We start from the raw sequence: 22,153 nt of genomic DNA on the forward strand, positions 1-22,153 counted from the left end.
ACCAAATTATCATCCAATCCCCAAGGAACAAGTGGACAAGGCTGTGCATGGAGAACCAGCGCAGTGGTTGGTGTAGGAAGCGGAACCCTCCCCCTACAGGTGAGCATGGAGCACTGCACAGACATTCCATAACTGCTACTACAGACTTGAGGCTGTAGTAAGGGCAAGCCCTATGCTCCCTTTTCGGGGGTTTTGGAAACAGCCTGCCAGCCCGCAAGGTTCCTTGTGTGGTGCTGCACGGACGGGCACCACAGAGAGGGTCGTCTTACATTTCAATTCACTTTGCACTATGCTTGGGGCACAGAAACTTCTGCACAGCAAAACTGATATAATTTGGGCTGGGGATGCCTAAGTAAGGGGACGTGTGACTCAGACTAGTGAAAATGGTCACTGTTGTCAACGGGCCAATACAAAATGTGCAATCACAGATGTCAGCCGCTCTTCCAGAACTCCAGATGATGGATTGGAGGGGACTGGGCTTCTGAGACAAAGTGGGTATTTTTTCGATAAAACTCTCAGCTTTTGTGACCAAAGAACAACTCCTGCCTTCTCTAGGTCAGCTATCACCTGCCCTTTGCTTTGTGCTTTAAACATAGCAGGAAACACTCACCTCTCTCTGGGCTTTTCTGGCTTGTTTCTCTTCTAATTTCCTCTGTTTCTTTGCTCCGATTTTCCCAGATGACTGAAATTCTGCAGCCTCATCTCCATCATCTTCCTCTGCAACATTGCATTAGAAAGGGACAAAGAACAATTAGAGCTCTCAGGAAGTTGGATTCCCTGCTTCTGAAGAGAGATGAGCTGCAGATGAGAAGACAGCCAAAGATCTGACAAAAGCCAATAAAAAGGGGGGGAAAAGACATTCACAAGAGGCTGCCAAACCACAGAATAGATTTACACGGTAGGCACATATATGGTGAAGTCAAAGGTAAACTTTACTGGATCCTTTGAAGAAAGGCTGTTTATCATCAACATTTCCTGCTTTCCACCGTTAAACGTAATTTTCATTACATATGAACGAAGTCACGTATCACACACACTTAGTTTTACAATTTAACACCTAGCTGTAGGGATTTTGTTTTCCTGTTACCTTCAAGTCTAGTGCAACAATTATGTAAATTTTAAAGATGGCATTTAGAGGTTTTCTATCCATAAGTAATCTACACTGCTTGAGCCAGTGTTGTCAACTCTTGTAATTTTGCTTCCAGTCTTGCAATATTTGCTTTAATGTTTTATTTTTTTAAACAAAGCCCAAGTTCCCAGAGTCATCTCAGTTTTCATTTTAAAAAGTTTCTAGCCTACATGGTTGCAGGGGAAAAACTGCTCCCCAAAACATGACCCAAGTGCATCCTGATGGCTCAGAAACCAGAACACTTCCATCTTATAAAAAAAAAAAAAAAAGCAAGCCCAGGGGATTTGATATATAATCATAACTTTTGGGGCCCAACTCAAGATTTTTGAATACTTGGAATTGGCAATATTATGACAGTCACTACACTGAAACGTGAAGGGTTTTGATTGCAGTGTGTTTTCAATGAGGGACCCTTTTCCCCCCATGGAATTTACTTCCTGCTCTGAAAGGCCGAAGTCTGCTGGTCTTTAGGGCATGGGGCAAGGCCCAGATTTCCTCAGGCATTTGCTAGAGGGGATGTTTGGGTGGCTGAGGGATCGGGTACCCTTCTCCTTTGACAGGATTCGGTTTTGAATGTGTATCCCGCAGCATGTTAGAGACAGCCCGTTTCACAACTGAAACACATACTACTATAGATAGACTACTGAAAGTAGACGCCTTCTCTACTGGATTTGTTTTCTGCAAATTATTCTCAAACTATACCCCTGTTCGCTCGCTCTGGAAGGAAATAAACACGAGGCAGACTTCTCAGCCCAGGTTTCAGTAAGAGTGAAATCATACTAGCCAGATGTTCAGAAGGGTTCCCCCTCCCTCCCCCACACAGAAAGCACAAGGCCCACTCATATTTTATATAGTAACATTTCAGAAGCTGCTGCAAAGTGTGAAAATAATTTGACTCTGGATCACGTGGCAATATCAAAGTCAGCGACGCATCACCAGACGCCCTGGATGGAATTACACCCTTCTAATTCACAATTCTCTAGGAGTCACCACATGCATGGCTGCTGCTTTCCAGAAGCAAATAAAAAAACACAGTCCCTGCCCTAAAAGGCTTGCATAGTGTCATCAGATCTAAATTTCTTACTGGCTCCTCAGGGCTTGTCTGCATACGGGATATTTGTACCCGGGTTTGGCTCTCAGTCTAGCAAGAGAATAAATTTTTATTCTGGTTAAGAAGTCTAACTGAAATTCTCATTTGGAGTCTAGAGGAATAGTAGTATTGAGGTAAAATATATACAAAATTGTTAATTGTGAGTATGCTTTCTATGTTCACGTTAGTTGTTTAGTGATGAACGACAGAAGATGCTGTTTGAACACTTGTCGGGGACTGACAAAATAAGTCCCTGACCTCTGACCATTAACATTTTCCTCCCCCCAGTATGAAGTGTCTGATGAGATCCCACAAGACCCACTTCCTCAAGACATCAGCACATTTCTTTGAATATGCAGTTGCTAGAAATGCACCACGTCTCTCTTTAGACATTTTTGTTGGGCCCATGATTCAGCAAAGCGCTTCAAGTTAACAACGTGCCCAAGTATGTGCTTAATAGGACTTAAGTACATGCTGAAGTACTTTGCTGAGTTACAGCCTTCATCATTAAAGTGGTAGAATAGATGTTCAATGTAGCATCGCGTTTGAGATTTTACACACAGCTATTACCATCACAGCACTACGGCTTAGTCACGCTGCACCTATTCAGGCATGTACAGCAACAGACAAAGGTGTTTGTGCGCAAAGGGGACAGAGATTATTGCTGATGTAGGAGTCACACATTTTTGAACTTCCCAGATGTACAGGCAACATTTTAAGAATGTTTCTTGATCATTTTTGGTTTGGGGTTGTGGGTTGGTTTTTTTTTTTGCATTTAATCTACACACACTGTAGATATGCCCCCTTTTCAAATAGCCTTTTAGTAATACAGTCATCAGCATTCAGATGCACTTAATGAGAGAATCATCAGCACTTCTTTGTATTCCTCTAACAACTGTCTTTTGCTGTTGGGCTCTGGGTTTGTAGATTAGGAACCAAATTCTGCTCTAAAAACAGGAGTACTTGTGGCACCTTAGAGACTAACATATGCATCCGAAGAAGTGGGCTGTAGTCCACGAAAACTTATGCTCTAATAAATTTGTTAGTCCCTAAGTGCCACAAGTACTCCTGGTTTTTTTGCGGATACAGACTAACACGGCTGCTACTCTGAAATTCTGCTCTGTTTCACTAATGTAAATGGTAAATCCACTGAAGTAAACTGTTTTATATTGGTGAATCCTGAAGCAGAATCCAGCCTCACAGCTTCACTTCTGACTACTTAGACTATCAGTGAAGAGTAGGGAGCCATCTTTTTGTTATGTATTTGTACAGTGCCTAGCACAATGGGACCCTGATCCATGACTGGGGCTCCCAGAAACAACTGCAATACAAATGATAATGAACACATGAAGCAACTAAGATATTGCCTTCAGAAATCCATCCAACCCTGATTACGTCGGAATCTTTGTTACACGTGGCCACTGACAGGGACAAATCAATCCACCATATGGAAAAGCATGGGCAATAAGATGACTAACATGACAGTCATGCAAGCCGCTTTTTTTTTTTTTTATAAATAAAAAGATTTATCAGTGAGCCATTTTAGGACTCAAACAAGATGCTGGCCTATTAATCTGCAGCCACAAAACCAGCCTACACTGATGACAGCCAAGTGCAGTACGTAAAGGCCACAGGCTCCTTCGAGAAGGGGTCGAACCACTTGAAATTCCTTTTCTGAACAAGCGCATATGATATAACTGAGAAACCACACACACTTACCTCCTTCGCTCATGTCTGGGCTTGAAATGTCTCAAGGGCAAAAATGGCCAGTGCTAAACCACGTCACTTTATTTTACTGATGTCAAGAAAATCTAGATTGCTATAAAAATGCAGCCTGATGACAAATTCAGGTCAAAAGGTGCACTATTTACAGGTGCTTTTCTAATGAAGAATATGGTAGTCATGGAAAGCACAGTACAAAGTTTAATTGGGCACCGCAGAGGTTTTACGGTGTTTTATTTCGCTTAAACTAAAAGCGCAGTCCAATGACTACATCTATGAATAAACAGTTCCTGCCTCACAGGAGTTTGTGAGTAGGGTGACCAGATGTCCCGATTTTATAGGGACAGTCCCGATATTGGGGGCTTTTTCTTATATAGGCTCCTATTACCCTCCACCCCCGTTCCGATTTTTCACACTTGCTATCTGGTCACCCTATTTGTTCTAAACACGTTAATGATGCCTCAGAATGTAGGTAGGTATCCGTGGCTGCATGGCACTATTGTGAGATGTATTTATTAGTTAGTAGTCAGGCAGATTGATCGATTCCTAGGCCAGAAGGGACCATTGACAGTGGTCATCTAGTCTGACCTCCTGCATTACACAGGCCAGAGAACCGCCTCCCAAAATAATTCCTAGCGCAGATCTTTTAGAAAAACATCCAATCTTGATTTAAAAATGGTCAGCGATTCACTGCAGGTTGACCTTCCAAGTAAAATAGTGCACAACTTCCCAGTTTACCACCTTAAAATAAATTTAGTCATCCCATGAAGGTGTATATAGGATCCACTATTTAATGAGCATTACAAAACAATAAGAGGATTTAAAGTAAATTCAAAGCACAGCATTATTCAAGATGAATTTTATGTCGGCGCTGTTTCAGATGTCAAAATTATGAACAGCGGCAGATTTAAATGCTACACAAATCAGTCCTGTGCATTTTAAAAGACAAACTGATTTAAAAAACAAACAAAAACACTGTAAGGGCCCCAACTTGCAGTTTCTGTGGTCTTCCTGCACCAGTTGACAACTAAGCAGCTAAATCATCCAGCAAGCTTTAAGCATTTGATACTTTCTGGGGGAAGCATACCATGCTGAGCTCCAGGTCTCAGGAGGTAAGTAAAGGAACTGCATGTCAACTATTACCTTTTAATCTGCTATGTTTAAATTGGGGTTTTTATTTCCTTATATTTGAAAAGCTACATTGTCCTGGTGCTCAGTGGCACGCCTTGCTGTGCCAGCATTTCTCTGGGGGCTCTACTGGTTTCTGCAGATTTGATTACAGGTAGAGAGGCACAAGGATAACTTTCCAGATGTGACCCAATGCAAACTAAGTTTTGTCTTTCTTTGTCTGTCTGCAGACTCAGGAACAGTAGCACAGAGAGGTGAGCCCATAGCTCCCCAAATGCTGATGTTTTCCATGGTTTTGGGGCTAGGACACTGGAGTGAGAGTCAGGAGACCTCTGCCACTGGCCTGCTGTGAACCCTGGAAAAGACATTTCACCTCTCTGTGCCTGTTTTCCCTCTCACCCTTGTCTGGCTTGTCTGTTTAGATTGGGGAAGGGAGCGTCTTTCACTACACGTTTGTACAGCATCTAGCACAATGAGGCTCTAATCTCATTTGAGGTGCCTGTCTTACAATTAATAAGCAGCAGCAATTATTCTCCAGATAAGCGGAGGGTCCTGTGGCATAAACAATAAGAATTATCTTATTGCTGTAACACTCAGAGGGCCCATCCCCCGTGTGCAAGGCGCTGTATGGTTTTGTGTGCATTCTTGGGGGATTTTGGTCATTTTACTAAGAATCAAGGCCCCAGAAGGTTTGAGTAAACCCATCGGAGGCTAGATATTTTTCTGAACTTGCCAAAGAAAATTAAAGCGCCCAGAAAGTTAACCACTTCACTGCTGAGCATTTTAGCAGCAACAAGCCACTACTCTGGGCTTGCAGACCGAGCTTGAGTACAGGGCTGCCACTCAATCTGATGTCGGAATAAAAGCTTTCAGCAAAACCATTAAACTCTAAAAACAACCAGACTCCACCAGAGATATGAGCTTTGGTGAATCAGTGAAAGTCAGAGCCAGCAAAGGCCACCTCCACCTGAATCAACTAAAGAGATTTCAAAGCTGGTTTCAGCTAATGCCATTCCCGAGCCATGCAGTCTCCCTCTCAAACCCTGAGCCTTGCAAACTCACATTCTTACTTGAAATTCCGGCTTTGTTCTTTATGAGGCACAGAAAGGCTCAGCGACTGGCCCAAATTCACACAGGAGGTCTGTGGAGGAGCATGGAATTGAATCCAGGTCTCCCAAGCCCTAAGTTATGGCCCAGTGGTTAGGACACTCCTTCCTCTCTACTCTACCAAGCCCCCCAATTTATCAATATTTCAAACATAAACATGGAGCATTCAGTACCTAACCATAAGTTTATTCATTATCTTCACTGTTGTAATGCCAGCCCCAAGAAGGTCCCCAACAGTTGCCCATCTTGCTGTGTTATGCCTAACTTAGACTGAAAGCCCCCCAGAGCACGAGCTTGGTCATCTGTTTGTCCAGCACCATGTAGATCTATGTAACTAGTATTAATAGCAGCAGCAGCACCACCACCACCACCGTGGTCTGGAGCAGCAACATCTACCAGTCCAAGACTATTTTCTGAGCCAATTTAGAAATAAGGAGGTTAGCAATTAGCTCACTGGGCTCACTCATTTTGAGAACCACTCTGTCAGAAGTCTGTCCCACCATTTTGATCCGAGCCGGTTATGAATAGACATGGTTACTCTCAGAAGAGATGACCTTCTTTAAGTAGTCAACTAACCACTGACAATTTTACTCAGCAGGTGGAGCCCGCATGGGACACTTGGCTAACAGGCCTGCCTGCATGACCTGCCACAGCCCACACGGAACCCTTGAATAAGGAGCCCGCCTACACACGGGGGGTCAAGGCTCTGTGGGGAAACCGTTGGCGTGAGGCGTTTCAGCCCTGTTTTCTGTGCCAATCTGCTAGTTATTCAGATGTCCTGACCCACCCCAACTGCAGGAAGAAGCAGCCACAAAAAGAGATTTCAACTTGATTTAGCTTTACTTGCTAAGGATGGGTATTTTACATCCCCCCAAAATAATCATTTTCCATCTCTCTTTCTATTAACTATTCCTCCCCCGCACACCCTCAATATCTAGCTATCAGGTCCAGTAAATAAAATTAAGCCTTCATCTAACTTATTTCAATAGCTTGTTATAAGCACCCATAGAGATTAAAATACAAATTGAACAGGCTGGACACAAACATCAAGAAATGACAACTAGAAGCTAGCAACAGGAATCCTGTTCCTAGCACCATTCGGTAAATTGGAGACCGTTCAGAGAAGAGCCACAAGAATAATTAAATTATTAGAAAACATGCCTTATAGTGAGACTCCAGGGAGCCCAATCTCTTTAGCTTAACAAACAGAAGGTTACGGGGTGACTTGATTACAGTCTATAAGTACCTACCTGGGGAACAGATATTAGCTCTTCCCATCTAGAAGAGAAAGATATAACAAGAGCCAATGATTGGTGAAGCTAGCCTGGAAATAAGGTGCACATTTTTAACAGTGAAGGTAATCAGTCATTGGAAGGATTTACCAAGGGTCATGGTGGACTCTCTGTCATTGGCAATTTTTAAATCAAGATCTTAAAAAAAAAAATAGAATTATCTAGTTCAAACAAGAGTTATTTCAGGAAGTTCCATAGCCTGTGTTATACAGGAGATCAGACCAGATGATTTAATCTTCTGAGTTAATTCTACAGGAGAAGACTTCAGTCCTGAAGTGATACAGCAATTCAGTGGAGTCAGCAAAAGTACAGGGTCACCCTTCTTCCCTCCAAGGGGTCTTATCCTAGCAAGGAAATTTAATGGTAAGATGGAAAAAATCCTCACGACCCACATCCAGTGTCTGAACAAAAGCTACACAAGGCCCAGGTCTGCTGGCGTTACTTCGTACCAGTCTCCTAGGACAAATCCGATATTGCCACCAGAAGGATCATCCTGCATTGGGGGATCCTCTGGTGACTGGAGCGACTCCTACGTCAATGCGTTCTCAGCTCTCAACATAAGGGAGTATTTGGGGAGAAAGGGAACTTTGGCAGCTGGTGTAACTAGTTTTAAGTCTGCTTCAACCTGTGTCAGGAACCAGGCCAGCGCAGAACCAGGCCCAGGCCCAGGCCACTGAAAACAAAGCTCAGCTCAGCCGGACCAAAGCATCTGAACCATAATACAAGTCCAAAACAGAAAAGAGACAGAGGAGCGGCTTATTTTTAAGCACACATCAACTGAAATCCTGGATGCCTACAGCCCTGCAACTGATCTAAAGGCAGCCCGCAGAAGAGAGCAGCAAATCCACAAAAAGCGGTTGCAAGTCCAGCCGCTGTATGGTTTCCCGTGCCTGTGCTCTCCCTATGAGGCATTAGCACTGTGCGTCGGTGCTCAGGTACTCAAGAGGGTGTACCAGCAGCACAAGATAGAGGTGAGAGAAGGGACACCCAGGGAAAAAAGGAGTTGTCTTAATAGGCTATAGACTGTAGAAACAAGTAAACAGATGTCAATACAAAGACAACTTTATATAAGGGCTAAGTCACTTGCCTTTGATGTGCACTGAGCCACAAAAGAATTTATATGGGCTGATGACATGTATTCTTTCACTGCTAATGTGCAAACTAACATAAGCAGCTGTGCTTTGATAGCTTCACATTTGGCTCCTCAGGATAAAGTCTGAGTGGCCCAGGCTTCAGACATCAAAAGACTTTTAGATTTCAGTCTTTTAAGTGTGCCAGCACATCAAAAGAAACAGCAAAGTTCAGACCCTGTCAATCTCCCATGTGTGACACAGCTAAATATAATTAGCTTAGATGGCACATTTACCTGCCAAAGCAAATGCAAACATCTACTAAAAACAGCAGGAAAATAAAAGCTGGTAAAGTGTGATTCTCTCCAAGACAAAGCATCATGCCGCGCGCGCCATGCTATCTCTCACTGACTGCCAATCAAACAGGATCTGTTTATCAATGACAAGATTCCCCTTCCTCCCAGTACGATACTGTATCATCTGGTGCTGCAATCTCAAGCAAAGCAGGGTCTACCCTGACCAGCACTTGGATGGGAGCCCTACAAACTCAACCTAGGATCGGAGAGTCAAGCTCGGTGAACAACGCTGTTCATGTTGCAAGCCGGAGAAGCATCCAACTCATTCACTCATAGCTGTAATGGCTCTGCAGAGCTAATGGGTATGGAGTGACAAAAAGGCAGTTTGGCTAGAATAGTCAGCAAACAGCATTTACAGGGAATAAAAAGGTGTTACTTATAGGCACTTCCCTGACCATAACCACACTAAGATAACGTGGTTACTAACTCAAGATGCAAAACAAAATTACAGGACTCTGTCCACAGTGACCTACAACCACACCTCACAGTGTTCCAATCTGAAGCTAAGCAGGGTCTGCTCTGATCAGTATTTGGATGGGAGCCCACCAAGGAAAACCCAGATGCTGCAGGAAGTGGAGTTGGTGATTTAGTAGGTGGAGTTCTTTCCCCTAAGACAGCACTAAACCAATGCTTTGTGCTGCTGAGGCAGGGTATAAACACCAAGGTACCAATTCTGTTTTTACCCTAAGACCCCTTTGCACTTTCGATAGGGTCGAGCTGTTAGCCCCAGTGAAAGTGGTCACCTATGTTCTGCCTTTCTACTAATTTCCCCTCGTAGTTTCAAACTGAGGGAGAAAAAAAACCCAGTATTCTTCATCCTCCTCCTAGAAACAGTGTCGCATTGCTGGCACAGAACGGCTGCCACAATCCATCACAGAAGCAGCTGCATTTCAGCAATGGGCAAATGACTTCCAGTGATATGAGGTCTAACCCACTGGAGGAAGTCGTGTGTAAATTTACCTTCAGATTATTAGGACACTAAGTCAGGTCAGTTTCAGGCTATGCAGCTGGACAGGACATTCTGGGAACCTTACCTCGTACCTAACCCAAGCCAAGATCATCTGCTAGCCCAATCCGTTTTTAAAAGCGGAGCTGAATCAGAAGTTACCTTCCATCCCATCTTCTGCCTGTTGTGCTCTCCTCTGGGCCAGCATCCTGCTGCCCATGTTCCTTCGGCGTCTGGGCATCCCTTCTCCCCGCTCATCAGTGTGAGGCCGAGGCCTGGCCACCACGGCTGCCACATTTCGCTGGTGTTCCTCGTCAGCTGGAAAAGGGGAACATTTTAAATCAGAGGTTTAATATTGATCTGTTGCAGTCAGCCCATCGCAAGAGTGAAAGGAGCTAGATGGCCGGCAATTAGAGATACGCTAGCAGTTGGGATGGTTTGCAATGTTTAGATCAGGTATCTTTCACACAGAGAGAATGTGATTCCTTCCCGCCGCCCCCTTATGATGATGATGTTTCTGTATGGTAGCACCTACATGCTGGCTCTTCCCCGACATCCAAGAAGGGTGGCCCAAGGATATGACGATTAGGCAGAAGTAGGGAGAAAAGGAGCAGAAACAACAACAGGCAAATTGTATCTAAATCAACATGATTAATCTATACCGGGGGTAGGCAAACACAGCATTTGGAAAACCCCACCCTTAAACTTGCTGGGTTAGATTTTTAAAGGCACTTGGGTGCCCAGTGGGATTTTCAAAAGCACCTAAGGCTCCTAACTCCCATTGATCCCACAGAAACCTCTCTGCACCTTTAGGTATTTAGGCACCTACGGTCCATTGAAATCAATGCAAGTTAGGAGTCAGAATACCCTGGAGGATCAGGGCCCTAAATGCCTTTAAAAACCTGGCCTTCTGGGTCTCAGGTCCCCACCAGTAAAACAGGGATGATTCTTATCTGTCTTGTTTATTTAGACTCTAGTCTCTTAGGGGCAGGGACAGTCTCCGGGGGAGGAGGGAAGGGGGTGACTTACACAGTGCCCCTCCAAGTTGACTGTGGTCTCTAGGCACTACTGTTAATAGAGCGGAAGATGGCATAAGAAGGGTCTATGGACAGGCACTTCAAATACTGTTGTGACCATGAACTAGCTCTAGATGAGGAGGCTCTATCATTCTATCATGGGCCCATGGCTCTTGGAACTTTCCAGGAAAAAAAAAAGGGGACTCTTTGTGCTGAATTTCCGTTTTTCAGCCCAATAAGTGATTTAAAAAAAATATATATTCTTCTCTCCTCGCATCTGGTAGGAGAATCAGTTCAGTCCTTTCTGAACGTGGGACCCAAAAGTGTTTTTCTTCCTTTCAGATGATTCAGATCTTTTTGTTTTTTTGCACTTCAGCTATTCAGACCTGACGTCATCTGGCCTGTTCAAACCTGCGAACGTGCGTGTATTTTTCACTTATTGCTGCACCTGGAAAACTCTGTTGACAAATAAGGACTACAGATCACAATCTGTGCATGCAGTGTTGCCTCATTTTCCCATGCTGACTTCAGCGCAGTTATCCTCAGAATAGACAAGTACGGAAGTGGGTGCCGGTGGATCAAAGTTAGCAAGAGGTACAAGCTACCTATATCATGTTTCAAGGATACAACCATGCTTGAGTCCACCTACCTACTCATAAAGGTTACAAATCACGGATGAAGAGTATGTAACAGAGTGATGTAGCTTTCTCCAGTCCCCCCACAACCTTCCTGTCCCCTGACTATAGGCTGATTTGTCAAACATCCACAGCATCAAATTTATACTTGTGTCGCCTATGTAATTCCACCCCTACCTACTCATCCAGACACACGTCTCATCCCATCCCCTCTGCTGCTCCAGCAATGCCACCCTTCACGACCTGCTTCATCCACTTGTCCCCTAAGTGTCTCCATGACTTTCTGCATGCTGCCACTTACGTGTGGAGCATTCTGGAGCACTCTGGACCTGAGCCAGCAAAGCACTTAAGAACATGGTTCACTTTAGCGTGCGAATGGTCTCGCGGAAGTCTTAACTTTAAGCATGTGAGGGGACTACTCACATGCTTAAGTTAAGCATGTGCATAAGTTCTTGGTTGGCTTGGGGCCAGTGTGGCCAGCAGCTTGCAGGACTGAGCTCAGAATGCCCTCCACACACTGCTCTGCCATGTCACTACCCCCTCCTCTGTGAAACCCATGCTAAAAAAAACCTCACTTCTATTGTAGTGCCACCATAGGAGAATAATATTCACTACGACATCCTTGAGGAAGTCACTGACATATGCTCAGGCAGTAACCCTCATCCTCCTCACTCATTCATCTCCTTCTGTTTGGCACCCTCGTTTACTGTATCATGTCTAAAATTTTGAGAGTAAGCTCGTTACGGCAGGGAATGTGTCTTATCTTCTGTGACATGACTACATGCTTCTGAGAGCTATAAAATAATTCAATGAAATACAGTATACTACAAATATTTATCATGGCGCTTTGTAACTATTATTAAAAACTCTGAGAAGTGTTTTGGGATACAGTGCGTATGGAGGCACTATACAAAATACATATATGGTATTTCTTAGCCTCTTAAAAAACATCCCACCCTTCAAGGCTTGGTATCCTTTACTCTAAACAGATTCAACATGCCTGTCAAATTTTAAAGACATCCCAGCATAGCGCATCAGTTGGGAAATTCTAGTGCTCATTTATTTCGTGTAATAAAAAAAATACCCAGAACACAATTCCTGAGAAGCAGAGACCGTTATACATTTCATGAGAAATAAATCTATTTATAAAGTGTGTGTTCATTTCAAACCTGTCTCGCAGCCCTCACAAGGACAAATGTGTGAACCCAGTGACCGCATCACCTTGACTCAAATCACATGGTTAGTCCCCAAATCTATCAGTGTTAATCCAGCAAAGAAAGCAGTATTAAAAAAAACCCAAAAAAACAAAAAAACCCCCAGAAAACGAATGTTTCTCATGGCCACTAAATGCCCAGAGTCACTGACCTGTATTGCTTGTCTATTTAGATGACCAGATGGGGCCTTATCAATCAAAGGACAACACCAAAACAAAGAAACAAAAAAGCAGAACAGGAAAACTGAGATACCCTGGATGTGCATGTTTAAATTTTATCCAAGTTTTCCATAGCTCCAGTTTTATGACTCAGTGTTTCTACATCCAGCAGACACCTCGGTTCAGTGGGAAACTGGATTTTCTTATGTGTGGGCGGCAAGATCAGCTTCATTTGGGATTCTGAAAACCACCAGCGGAATGGGCAAAACAAGAAACCCTAAAAGGGCCTAAAGCCGTTTAAAAACAGAAGTGTTTATATATGGATCACTTCACCTGGCTCAACAGCAAATAACATGCAAAGCAACGCTATACGAAACTAAACGAGGAAAGAAGAATACAAACCACCCACTGAAAGCAGAACAGTTTTCCAAACTGGAATTTAGCAAAGGCAGTGGGGTTATTATGTTATAGTACATAAGAACGGCCATACTGGGTAAGACCAAAGTGCTTCTAGCCCAGTATCCTGTCTTCCGACAGTGGCCAATGCCGGTGCCACAGAGGGAATGAACAGAACAGGTAATCATCAAGTGATCCATTCCCTAGCGCCCATTCCCAGAGCGCCATGGTTTCTTTTATGTCCCAAAACACATAGAGCGGCAGTTTTACATCTAATTTCAAATAAGGTACCTCCAAGAGTGCTCCCTAACACAACTTTACACAATTTTACTTGCCCACCGCAAAGAATTTTTATTTTTTTGATCAGCATGTAAAATATGTTCTCTCCTCGTATAACATTATCATCTTTAATAGCTTGGTAAGTCGGCAAGTCAACGTTGTGCCTGGGCTGGCAGATTTTCGTGACAGTTTTGCAACACTGCCCTACTGGTATCCTGGTTCACTAGCTTTGTACTGACTCAGACGAAAGAGCACCATCTACTGCTTTTATTTATACATTTGCATAGCGATAAGCACTGCTGTAGCAACTGCCTTACAAATACACCTCTACCTCGATATAACAGTGTCCTTGGGAGCCAAAAAAATCTTACTGTGTTATAGGTGAAATCGCGTTATATCGAACTTGCTTTGCTCTATCGGAGTGCGCATCCCCGCCCCGCCCCCCCCCGGAGCACTGCTTTACCGCGTTATATCCGAATTCGTATTAGATTGGGTCACGTTATATCAAGGTAGAAGTATATGTTTCAAATAAGCCATCCCCACACCACTTCCTGCAAGACCCTCTCTCTCCTATCCACAAACTAACTCAGCTTGTGACATCCAAGGAGCTGGTAGCACAAATTAGCATGGCCGAAGGCGTACCATTAAAAAAAGCCATACATACGTTGCGCACATAGTTTTACCAATGTGGCGTATGACACTGCATAGCAGTCGTGGCATACAGAACAAAGACATGTCTGCACTACAAACCGTCTAACACCAGTTACGTTGGCACAGAGCCGCCGCGGCAGTTAGTAGATCGCTCATTCACGCGCATACTTGGCTTCTTGTGCTGGCATTGTGCGTACTCACCAGGAGTGTCTGTGTCAATGACAGGTGTGGGGCACCAGGGATAGACAGGTATCCCAGTGTGCCATAAGCCATTCTCCAGTGCAAAGCCTCTTAGGAGGCTTGCCCAATGCGTTGTGGGGTAGAAATGAGTCACGCAGGGAATTCTGGGAGCTAGGAGACAAGTTCCGATCATGCAACTGTCCTCATCCTATAACGCCATCCATATCCCATAATTTTCATGCCCTTTAAAAAAAAAATCCTGCAAACCCGCAGGACGCTTCTCGCTGTCCGCCATCTCTGATGGATAGAATGATATAGCCCAGAAGGGATCTTTGGTCCCCTATTCCCAAGCTTCAATTTTCCAAACGCTAGCAAGTGATATAGGGCGATTTCTGGTTTTCATAAATAGGCAGCATTCTTTACTCTCAGTAGGACTGCGCTAGTGTCCCAGCAGGATAAAACTGTGCTGCTGGAGGCACTGCTCTTCCAAGGAGACACCAAGTCAAGGTCCTGACTGTGACAGATGGGCAAGTTTCTGCAATATCTTTGGGAGACCATATTGCATTAAGGGCATGGATCATTGTGGGCTAAGGACTGTACGCAGTCCATGGCAGGAGGGTTATCGCAGCTCTTGCGGGAAGTGCAAACGGAAAGGGATGAGTAGGCAAATCATTCAAGTTATAACACCTCCAGAGAGGTACCACCTCCTGGGAAAGTGCATAGTCTGCTTTAGACTGGATTCGTCAGAGACCAACATTGAAAAAAAATAAAATAAATTAAAAAACCGAACATCTAGATAAACAGCCTGATCTTAAACTGACTCAGGGCCTTCAATCTGGTGCCTGATCTAAAGACTGATGAGAACTTGTAACCACAGGGAAAACCCACTTGTGGGATTTGAAGGACTGACACCTATGTGGAGCGGGGGTGTGGGGTGGGAGTGACCTTTTCAGCATGTATGTAGGTTCTTTGACAGTTTTTATACACATTCGCTGTCACATTTTTCCCTTATGAATAAGGCTGAGAGTCTGTCACTGATTCCATGACTTTCTGGGATTCCGTGACTTCTGCAGCTGGCAGGTGCGGTTGACCCCAGAGTCACTTGAGCATCTCAGGCAGCCCCAAGGCCAGCCGCACCGCCCCCCACCTCCGTAACAGCGACAGTCCTGAGCTGCCTCCCACCAGCAGCAGCGCGGCAGTCCTGGGCTGGCGGGGCCGTCCCCTCGCCAGCAGTGGTGGCCCCGTGCCACCCTCCCTCCCCTGAGCAGCAGTGGACACCCCAGAGCGTCCCCCCAGCACTAGTGGGCACCCCAGAGTCCCCACCCCAAGCATCAGTGGGCACCCCAGAGCCAGCCCCCCCCACCATTGGGTGCCTCAGAGCACCTCCTCCAGAGCAGCAGCTGCGCCCCTAGAGCCCCCGAGAACACCAAAGATTTAGTCAGGGGTATATAGTACAAGTCATTGACAGGTCACAGGGCCGTGAATTTTTGTTTATTGCCCGTGACCTGTCCATGTCTTTTACTAAAAATGCCCATGACTAAACCTTAGCCTTACTTATGAATAAACATGCTTGCTTAGAAAGAGCAGTGTGGTAACTTGTGACTGCTGGCAAGATCTCGGAGAGAAAGCAAAGCAGAGATGATGGCAGATTGGCTTGCTGGGGTTAGTACAGTGTAGATCAGGGAGCTGTGCAGCGTTAAAACCCCTACTCACAAGAAGTGAGACACAGGTCTCCCTCCATGAGAGGTGATGGCTGGGTGCTGGGAACCTTTAAGTACATGAAGGGCACCCACAGAGTAAGAAATATAGATGCAGTTACCCTGAAACTGTGACACTGAGCACCTGTTCTTGCTACACACTTGTCTAAAACAGCAGTTCTCATAGACTCATAGACTCATAGACTTTAAGGTCAGAAGGGACCATTATGATCATCTGGTCTGACCCCCTGCACGCTGCAGGCCATAAAACCATCCCCGCCCCTTCCCTGGACTCTGCTGCTGAAGTCCCCAATCCTGTTATTAGTGACTTCAATCGGCAGAGACCCTCCTGCTAGAGATCCCTGCCCCATGCTGCGGAGGAAGGCGAAAAACCTCCAGAGGCTCAGCCAATCTGCCCTGGAGGAAAATTCCTTCCCGACCCCAAATATGGCGATCAGTAAGACCCCGAGCATATAGGCAAGAGTCTCCATCCTGACCCCTTTTAGCCATTATGCTATTTACCTACCATTGCTTGGTTTTTCTTGACAACTATGTTTTACCATTAAACCATTCCCTCCATAAACTTATCTAACTTAATCTTAAAGCCAGACAAGTCCCTCGCCCCCACCGTTTCCCTCGGAAGGCCGTTCCAATATTTCACCCCTCTAACGGTCAGAAACCTTCGTCTAATTTCAAGCCTGAACTTCCCCACGGCCAGTTTATATCCATTCGTTCTCGTATCCACGTTAGTACTAAGCTGGAATAATTCATCTCCCTCCCTTGTATTAATCCCTCTAATATATTTAAAGATAGCAATCATATCACCCCTCAGCCTTCGCTTGGTCAGACTAAACAACCCAAGCTCCTCTAGTCTCCTTTCATACGACAGGTTTTCCATTCCTCTGATCATCCTAGTGGCCCTTCTCTGCACCCGTTCCAGTTTGAGTTCATCTTTTTTAAACATGGGAGACCAGAACTGCACACAGTACTCCAAATGAGGTCTCACCAGCGCCTTGTACAACGGAAGCAGGACCTCCTTATCCCTACTAGATATACCTCGCCTAATGCATCCCAAGACAGCATTGGCTTTTTTCACCGCCACGTCACACTGTCGACTCATAGTCATCCTGCGGTCTACAAGGACCCCTAGGTCCTTCTCCTCTTCCGTTACTTCTAACCAATGCGTCCCCATCTTGTAACTAAAATTGTTATTGGTCATCCCCAAATGCATCACCTTACACTTTTCACTATTAAATTTCATCCTATTTCTGACACTCCAATTCACAAGCTCATTCAAGTCTCCCTGCAGGATATCCCTATCCTCTTCCGAATTTACAACGCCTCCCACCTTCGTATCATCCGCAAACTTTACCAGCCTACTCCTGCAATCGGTTCCGAGGTCAGTTATAAATAGATTAAATAAAATGGGTCCCAAAACCGAACCTTGGGGAACTCCACTGGTAACCTCCCTCCAACCTGACAGTTCACCCTTCAATACGACCCGCTGCATTCTCCCCATTAACCAATTCCTTATCCATCTCTGGATTTTCAGATCGATCCCCATGTTTTTTAGTTTAACCAATAATTCCTCATGGGGTACAGTATCAAACGCTTTACTGAAATCCAGGTATATTAGGTCCACCGCATTTCCCTTATCTAATAAATCCGTTACCTTCTCAAAGAAGGAGATCAGATTCGTTTGGCACGATCTGCCCTTCGTAAAACCATGTTGTAAATTATCGCAATTGCCACTACCCTCCAGGTCCTCAACTAATTTCTCCTTCAAAATTTTCTCTAACACCTTGCACACTACAGATGTTAAACTAACAGGCCTGTAGTTACCCGGATCACTTTTTTTCCCTTTTTTGAAAATAGGAACCACATTAGCTATTCTCCAGTCTAACGGGACCACCCCCGAGTTTACAGATTCATTAAATATTATCGCTAACGGGCCCGCTATTTCCCGCGCCAATTCCTTCAATATTCTCGGATGAAGATCGTCCGGTCCTCCCGACTTAGCCCCATTAAGGCGTTCAAGTTTTGTTTCTACCTCTGATACGGTAATCCCCCATCCCGAACGCCCCTCTGTAATGGTGCTAGTATCCCTAATCCCTTCATTGGCCTCATTAAACACCGACGCAAAATATTCATTGAGATATTGCGCCATGCCTAGATTGTCTTTAATCTCCTCTCCGGCAATAGTCTTCAGCGGTCCCACTTCTTCTTTCTTTGCTTTCTTCCTGTTTATGTGGCTGTAAAACCTCTTACTATTGCTTTTAATTCCCCTCGCTAGGTCCAATTCTACACGGCCTTTGGCCTTTCTCACTCTATCTCTACATTCTCTGACTTCACTTTGGTACATTTCCTTACTGATCCCTCCCCTCTTCCACTCTTTGTACGCTTTCTGTTTTTTCCTAATCGCCCCTTTGAGTCGGTCGCTCATCCAGCTCGGTCTAAACCTTCTCAACCTTTTCCTTACTGTGACCTCTCATCACATCAGAGAAGTTGTGGAACCTCTATTCAGAGATACAGAACTCCCTTTGTGAGGTTATCTGCAAGCCCCCATGCTGAAGACGCCTGGCCTAAAGCACCTTTCACAGCAGGATGTAGAATTACTAACATAATTGTAACAGCTGCTGCCTTCCACCCAAGAAGACAGTGCAGTGAAATGACCTCTGTGCCAGATTGCATCCTGCCATCAAATGCACAGGAGTCCCAGTGGTTTTGAAAACAACCTTTTGGTGCGCAAGGAGGCCAGGATCAAGCCCAAGGTTTGCAATTCTGTAAAGTGCTTTGAGGCTACAGAAGTCAATAAAAATAATTAAATAATAAAACATTTCTGAGGACAAAGACAAGTCAGGTGGTGTCACAAAATGCCATTGAAAAAAGCTTCAACACAATTAAAACATTCTGAATATAAACTGATTCGAAACAAAACGCCTTTTAAAGAAAGGCTATTTGGGATCCCAGATCATTAATAAATAGATGCATGGGCTTCAACGTAAGTAAGTTGTTCCCCCTTCCTCTCTCCTTCCCCCCCAAAAAAACCCAAGACAAAATACAGTTCTTGCTTCACCCTGGCTTGCAAGGCTTGAGTTCAGGAAGTGGTATTTCTCCTGCAAGAGTTACTGATGTGTCAATATCTAAGGTAGGGACAAGGCAATTGCCTGCTCTGCCTTAGGTATCAGCAAGGTCCTGAGCTGCTGTGGAAGAAACGCTAAGGCCAGGTCTACACTAGAAAAGGTACGGCCATACCAGCAAACCCTTCTGTTGTAGATGCAGTTTATGCCATCAAAAAAATGCTTTTGCTGGAATAGCTTATACTAGTTTGGGAAGTGACATAAGCTATACCGGCCAGAGCACTTTTATGCTGGTATAACTGCCTCTACACTAGTGCTTTTGCGGACAGAAAAATGACACTTACACACCCGAACTAACATTACTATCCCGGCAAAAGTCTCTAGTATAGACCTCAACTTGGGTCTTCATAATTAAGAAGCCTCTCCCTTCACTTTTAAAATGCACTGATCTGGACAGTTTATGGCTCCATTTGGCTTTCGCTAATGACATTGTAAGGCGGTGTGTCACCAAACCCTTCTCAGAGCAGGGCTGCATAACATGGTGCCTAAAACACTGCTAGCTACCAGCATCTCATCTTCCCTAATGCTACCACCAATCAAGCTGACCTGGTGGTAGCAACAGCAGAAAATTTTTGTTAAAACTTCCTGCTACAGACAAGGTCAAAAGCAGGGGCCAGTCTGGGTGTGGGAGTGTGTGAAGTTAAACCTTAAGGGCCTGTCTACACTTGAAATGCTACAGTGGCACAGCTGTGCCATTACAGCGCTTCAGTGTAGACACTACCTATGCTGATGGAAGCGTTTCTCCCATCAGAGTAGGTAAACCCCATCCCTGAGAGACGGTAGCTAGAACGATGGAAGAATTCTGTCAACCTAATGCTCTCTACACTGGTTGGCTTTACTACACCACTCAGAGGAGGATTTTTCACATCCCTGATTGAGTCAGCTTGGTCAACCTAATTTTCTAATGTAGACCAGACTTAAGGCTTTGAACTCTGTTCTCTTTATAGACTTTCTAGGTTGTGTTCAAGATCTCCTAGGAGAGGACCTGGGGTGGGAATTGCTTTCTCAAAGTCTGAGGAATCGCCCCCCTCCACATATAACCAAATCTCACAGTCCAGGGCATGAGGAACACCCACAAAGAGCATTTCACCATTGGGACCCAAGTGCTTCACTGGGGGAAAACAGATTCTGCCTTCTTCAGGATCTGGAGCATCCAGTCGGATCAACAGCTAAAGCAGGGTATTTGAGGAAACGGATCAGTAAACGTGTCTGCCATGGGAAATGCTATGTTCCTAACAGAGGGGGCAGCAGAAATGCCCTCAAGAGTCAATTTCAATCAATACATCCAGCCTGATAGCAGAAGACCAGCCAGGATTTTTCTTTCTTTGCATATTCTTGCACAAAACAGTCAGCAGTTACTCTGACTATAACCTCTTCGAGGCAGGAACCTGCTTCGTTCTGTGTGTGTGTACAGCACCTGGCGCAACAGGGCCTTATTCCCGAGCACGGCCTGCAGCTGCTACTGCAATACCACTGACACTAATAAAATGGAGAGTGAAGAAGTGAAGCACTAATGCTGTCCCCCCAAAATAAAAAAGAAAAAAAGTCACGTTTCACCGATCACCATGGTTGATATAAACCAGGTGCCAGGCAATGCACCTCCACAACAGTGTCACGGCGCAGCAGGCTGTGGAAACGCCACATTACATCTTCCTCATGGGGACCTGACTACTGGCTCACCCCAACTGCCCCCCTGTGCCTCCAGGTTCCCCCCCCCCCCGTCAGTGAGCCGGGGCCTGGCTGCCCCCTCCTGTCTGCCCGCACGGGGACTGGGCCCCCCATCCTCACCCCACAGGCACCTATTCCTCTCAGGGGGCTGGGCTGCCCCCCCCCCAGGGGCCCGGCTACCCCCTCCCGTCTGCCTGCAGGGGGGCTGCCCCCCCCCCCGGGTCCCTGTTCCCCCCAGGCATGTGGCGGGGCCCTCGGAGGACGCAGCCGGGGTGGGGGGCTCCCAGCTCCCCCGGTAACAAGCTTGCCCCAGCCCCCGGACTGAGAGCCAGACCGAGGTCTGGACAGGCCCCCATGAGGGGCGGACCGGGGGGAGAACTCTCCCCCCCCCTTACCTGCCTGCGCCTGGCCCCGGAACCGGGTGGCAAAGACGATGAGGGCGGCCAACAGCGCCGCGGCCAACACGTACAGCACCGGGTCCATCTTCCCACGTGACTGCCCCCCCCCCCCGGCGCGGCCACGCCCCCTCAGGCCACGCGCCTCCTTCCCGAACGCCGCGGCCGGTTCCACAGCGACTCAGCTCACGGGGGCGGGCGAGTGAGGCTTGGTACGGTCCGCCTCCGATCCCGGAAGTGTGTGTGTGGAGGGGGGGGGGCTGTGAGTGAGGGCCCCAAATCAGGGGTGGCCCGTTCGGTGCCTGTTCCAATAGCGTGGCGGGCAGGGCAGGGCAGGGAGTGGCTAAGGTGCTGCCTGCAATGGTGCCCACCTCAGTGACAACGGGTGGGGGGCAGCTGTCCAGGGCAGCAATGGGCCTAGGCAGCATCAGGGGCACCACAGCCTGGAGGGCCCCACGCCTGCCCCAGGCCGGGTGTGGGACTGGGTGGGGTCCTGGCAGAGGGTGGCCTGGATACCAGCTGTAATGGGGTTCTGGTGGTTCTCCCTCTGCCCTGGGTGTCTCCTAGGCTGGTTCCCTACCCGCCTTCAGCAACGGCTTTCCTTGACTTTCCCCAAAGTCCCGCTCCGGGTGGCAAACCCCTCCTTAGCGGGGACAGTCCCTTCATCCTTTGTCACTAGTGGGAACCTTTAGCTGTTCTGGGCTTGGCTCCTGTCCGCCAGTCCAGGGTGGCTCACGCGCGTGAGTCCCAAACTCAGGGCAGACCATGAAACAGCAGGGCACAAACCCCAAATTGGTTGTGCCAAGTTCTACTTTGATTTCACCAACCCCGCATCAAGTGTGAACTCCTTCGGCATGCTGACAGCCTCAGCATGCAGTCACAGA

At 46.2% G+C, this 22,153-nt stretch overlaps 1 protein-coding gene across 2 annotated transcripts in view; it reads right to left on the reverse strand.

Moving 5' to 3' along the window:
- The window catches only part of DDRGK1 (DDRGK domain containing 1), a 47,855-nt gene extending 26,343 nt beyond the window's left edge, over nt 1-21,512 (reverse strand). Inside the window, exons 1-3 of one of the 2 annotated variants that reach the window (XM_065598365.1) lie at nt 21,270-21,512; nt 10,003-10,158; nt 611-717 (exon numbers count right to left, since the gene is read on the reverse strand). In XM_065598365.1, coding sequence (XP_065454437.1) covers nt 611-717; nt 10,003-10,158; nt 21,270-21,357 — 351 coding nt within the window. In that variant the 5' untranslated portion in view covers nt 21,358-21,512. The remainder of the gene's footprint in view (nt 1-610; nt 718-10,002; nt 10,159-21,269) is intronic. The other variant, XM_065598366.1, reaches the window with a different exon arrangement.
- Between the last annotated feature and the right edge of the window lie 641 nt (nt 21,513-22,153).

Source organism: Chrysemys picta, chromosome 5 (assembly GCF_011386835.1).
Source record: "Chrysemys picta bellii isolate R12L10 chromosome 5, ASM1138683v2, whole genome shotgun sequence".
Lineage (NCBI taxonomy): Eukaryota > Metazoa > Chordata > Testudines > Emydidae > Chrysemys > Chrysemys picta.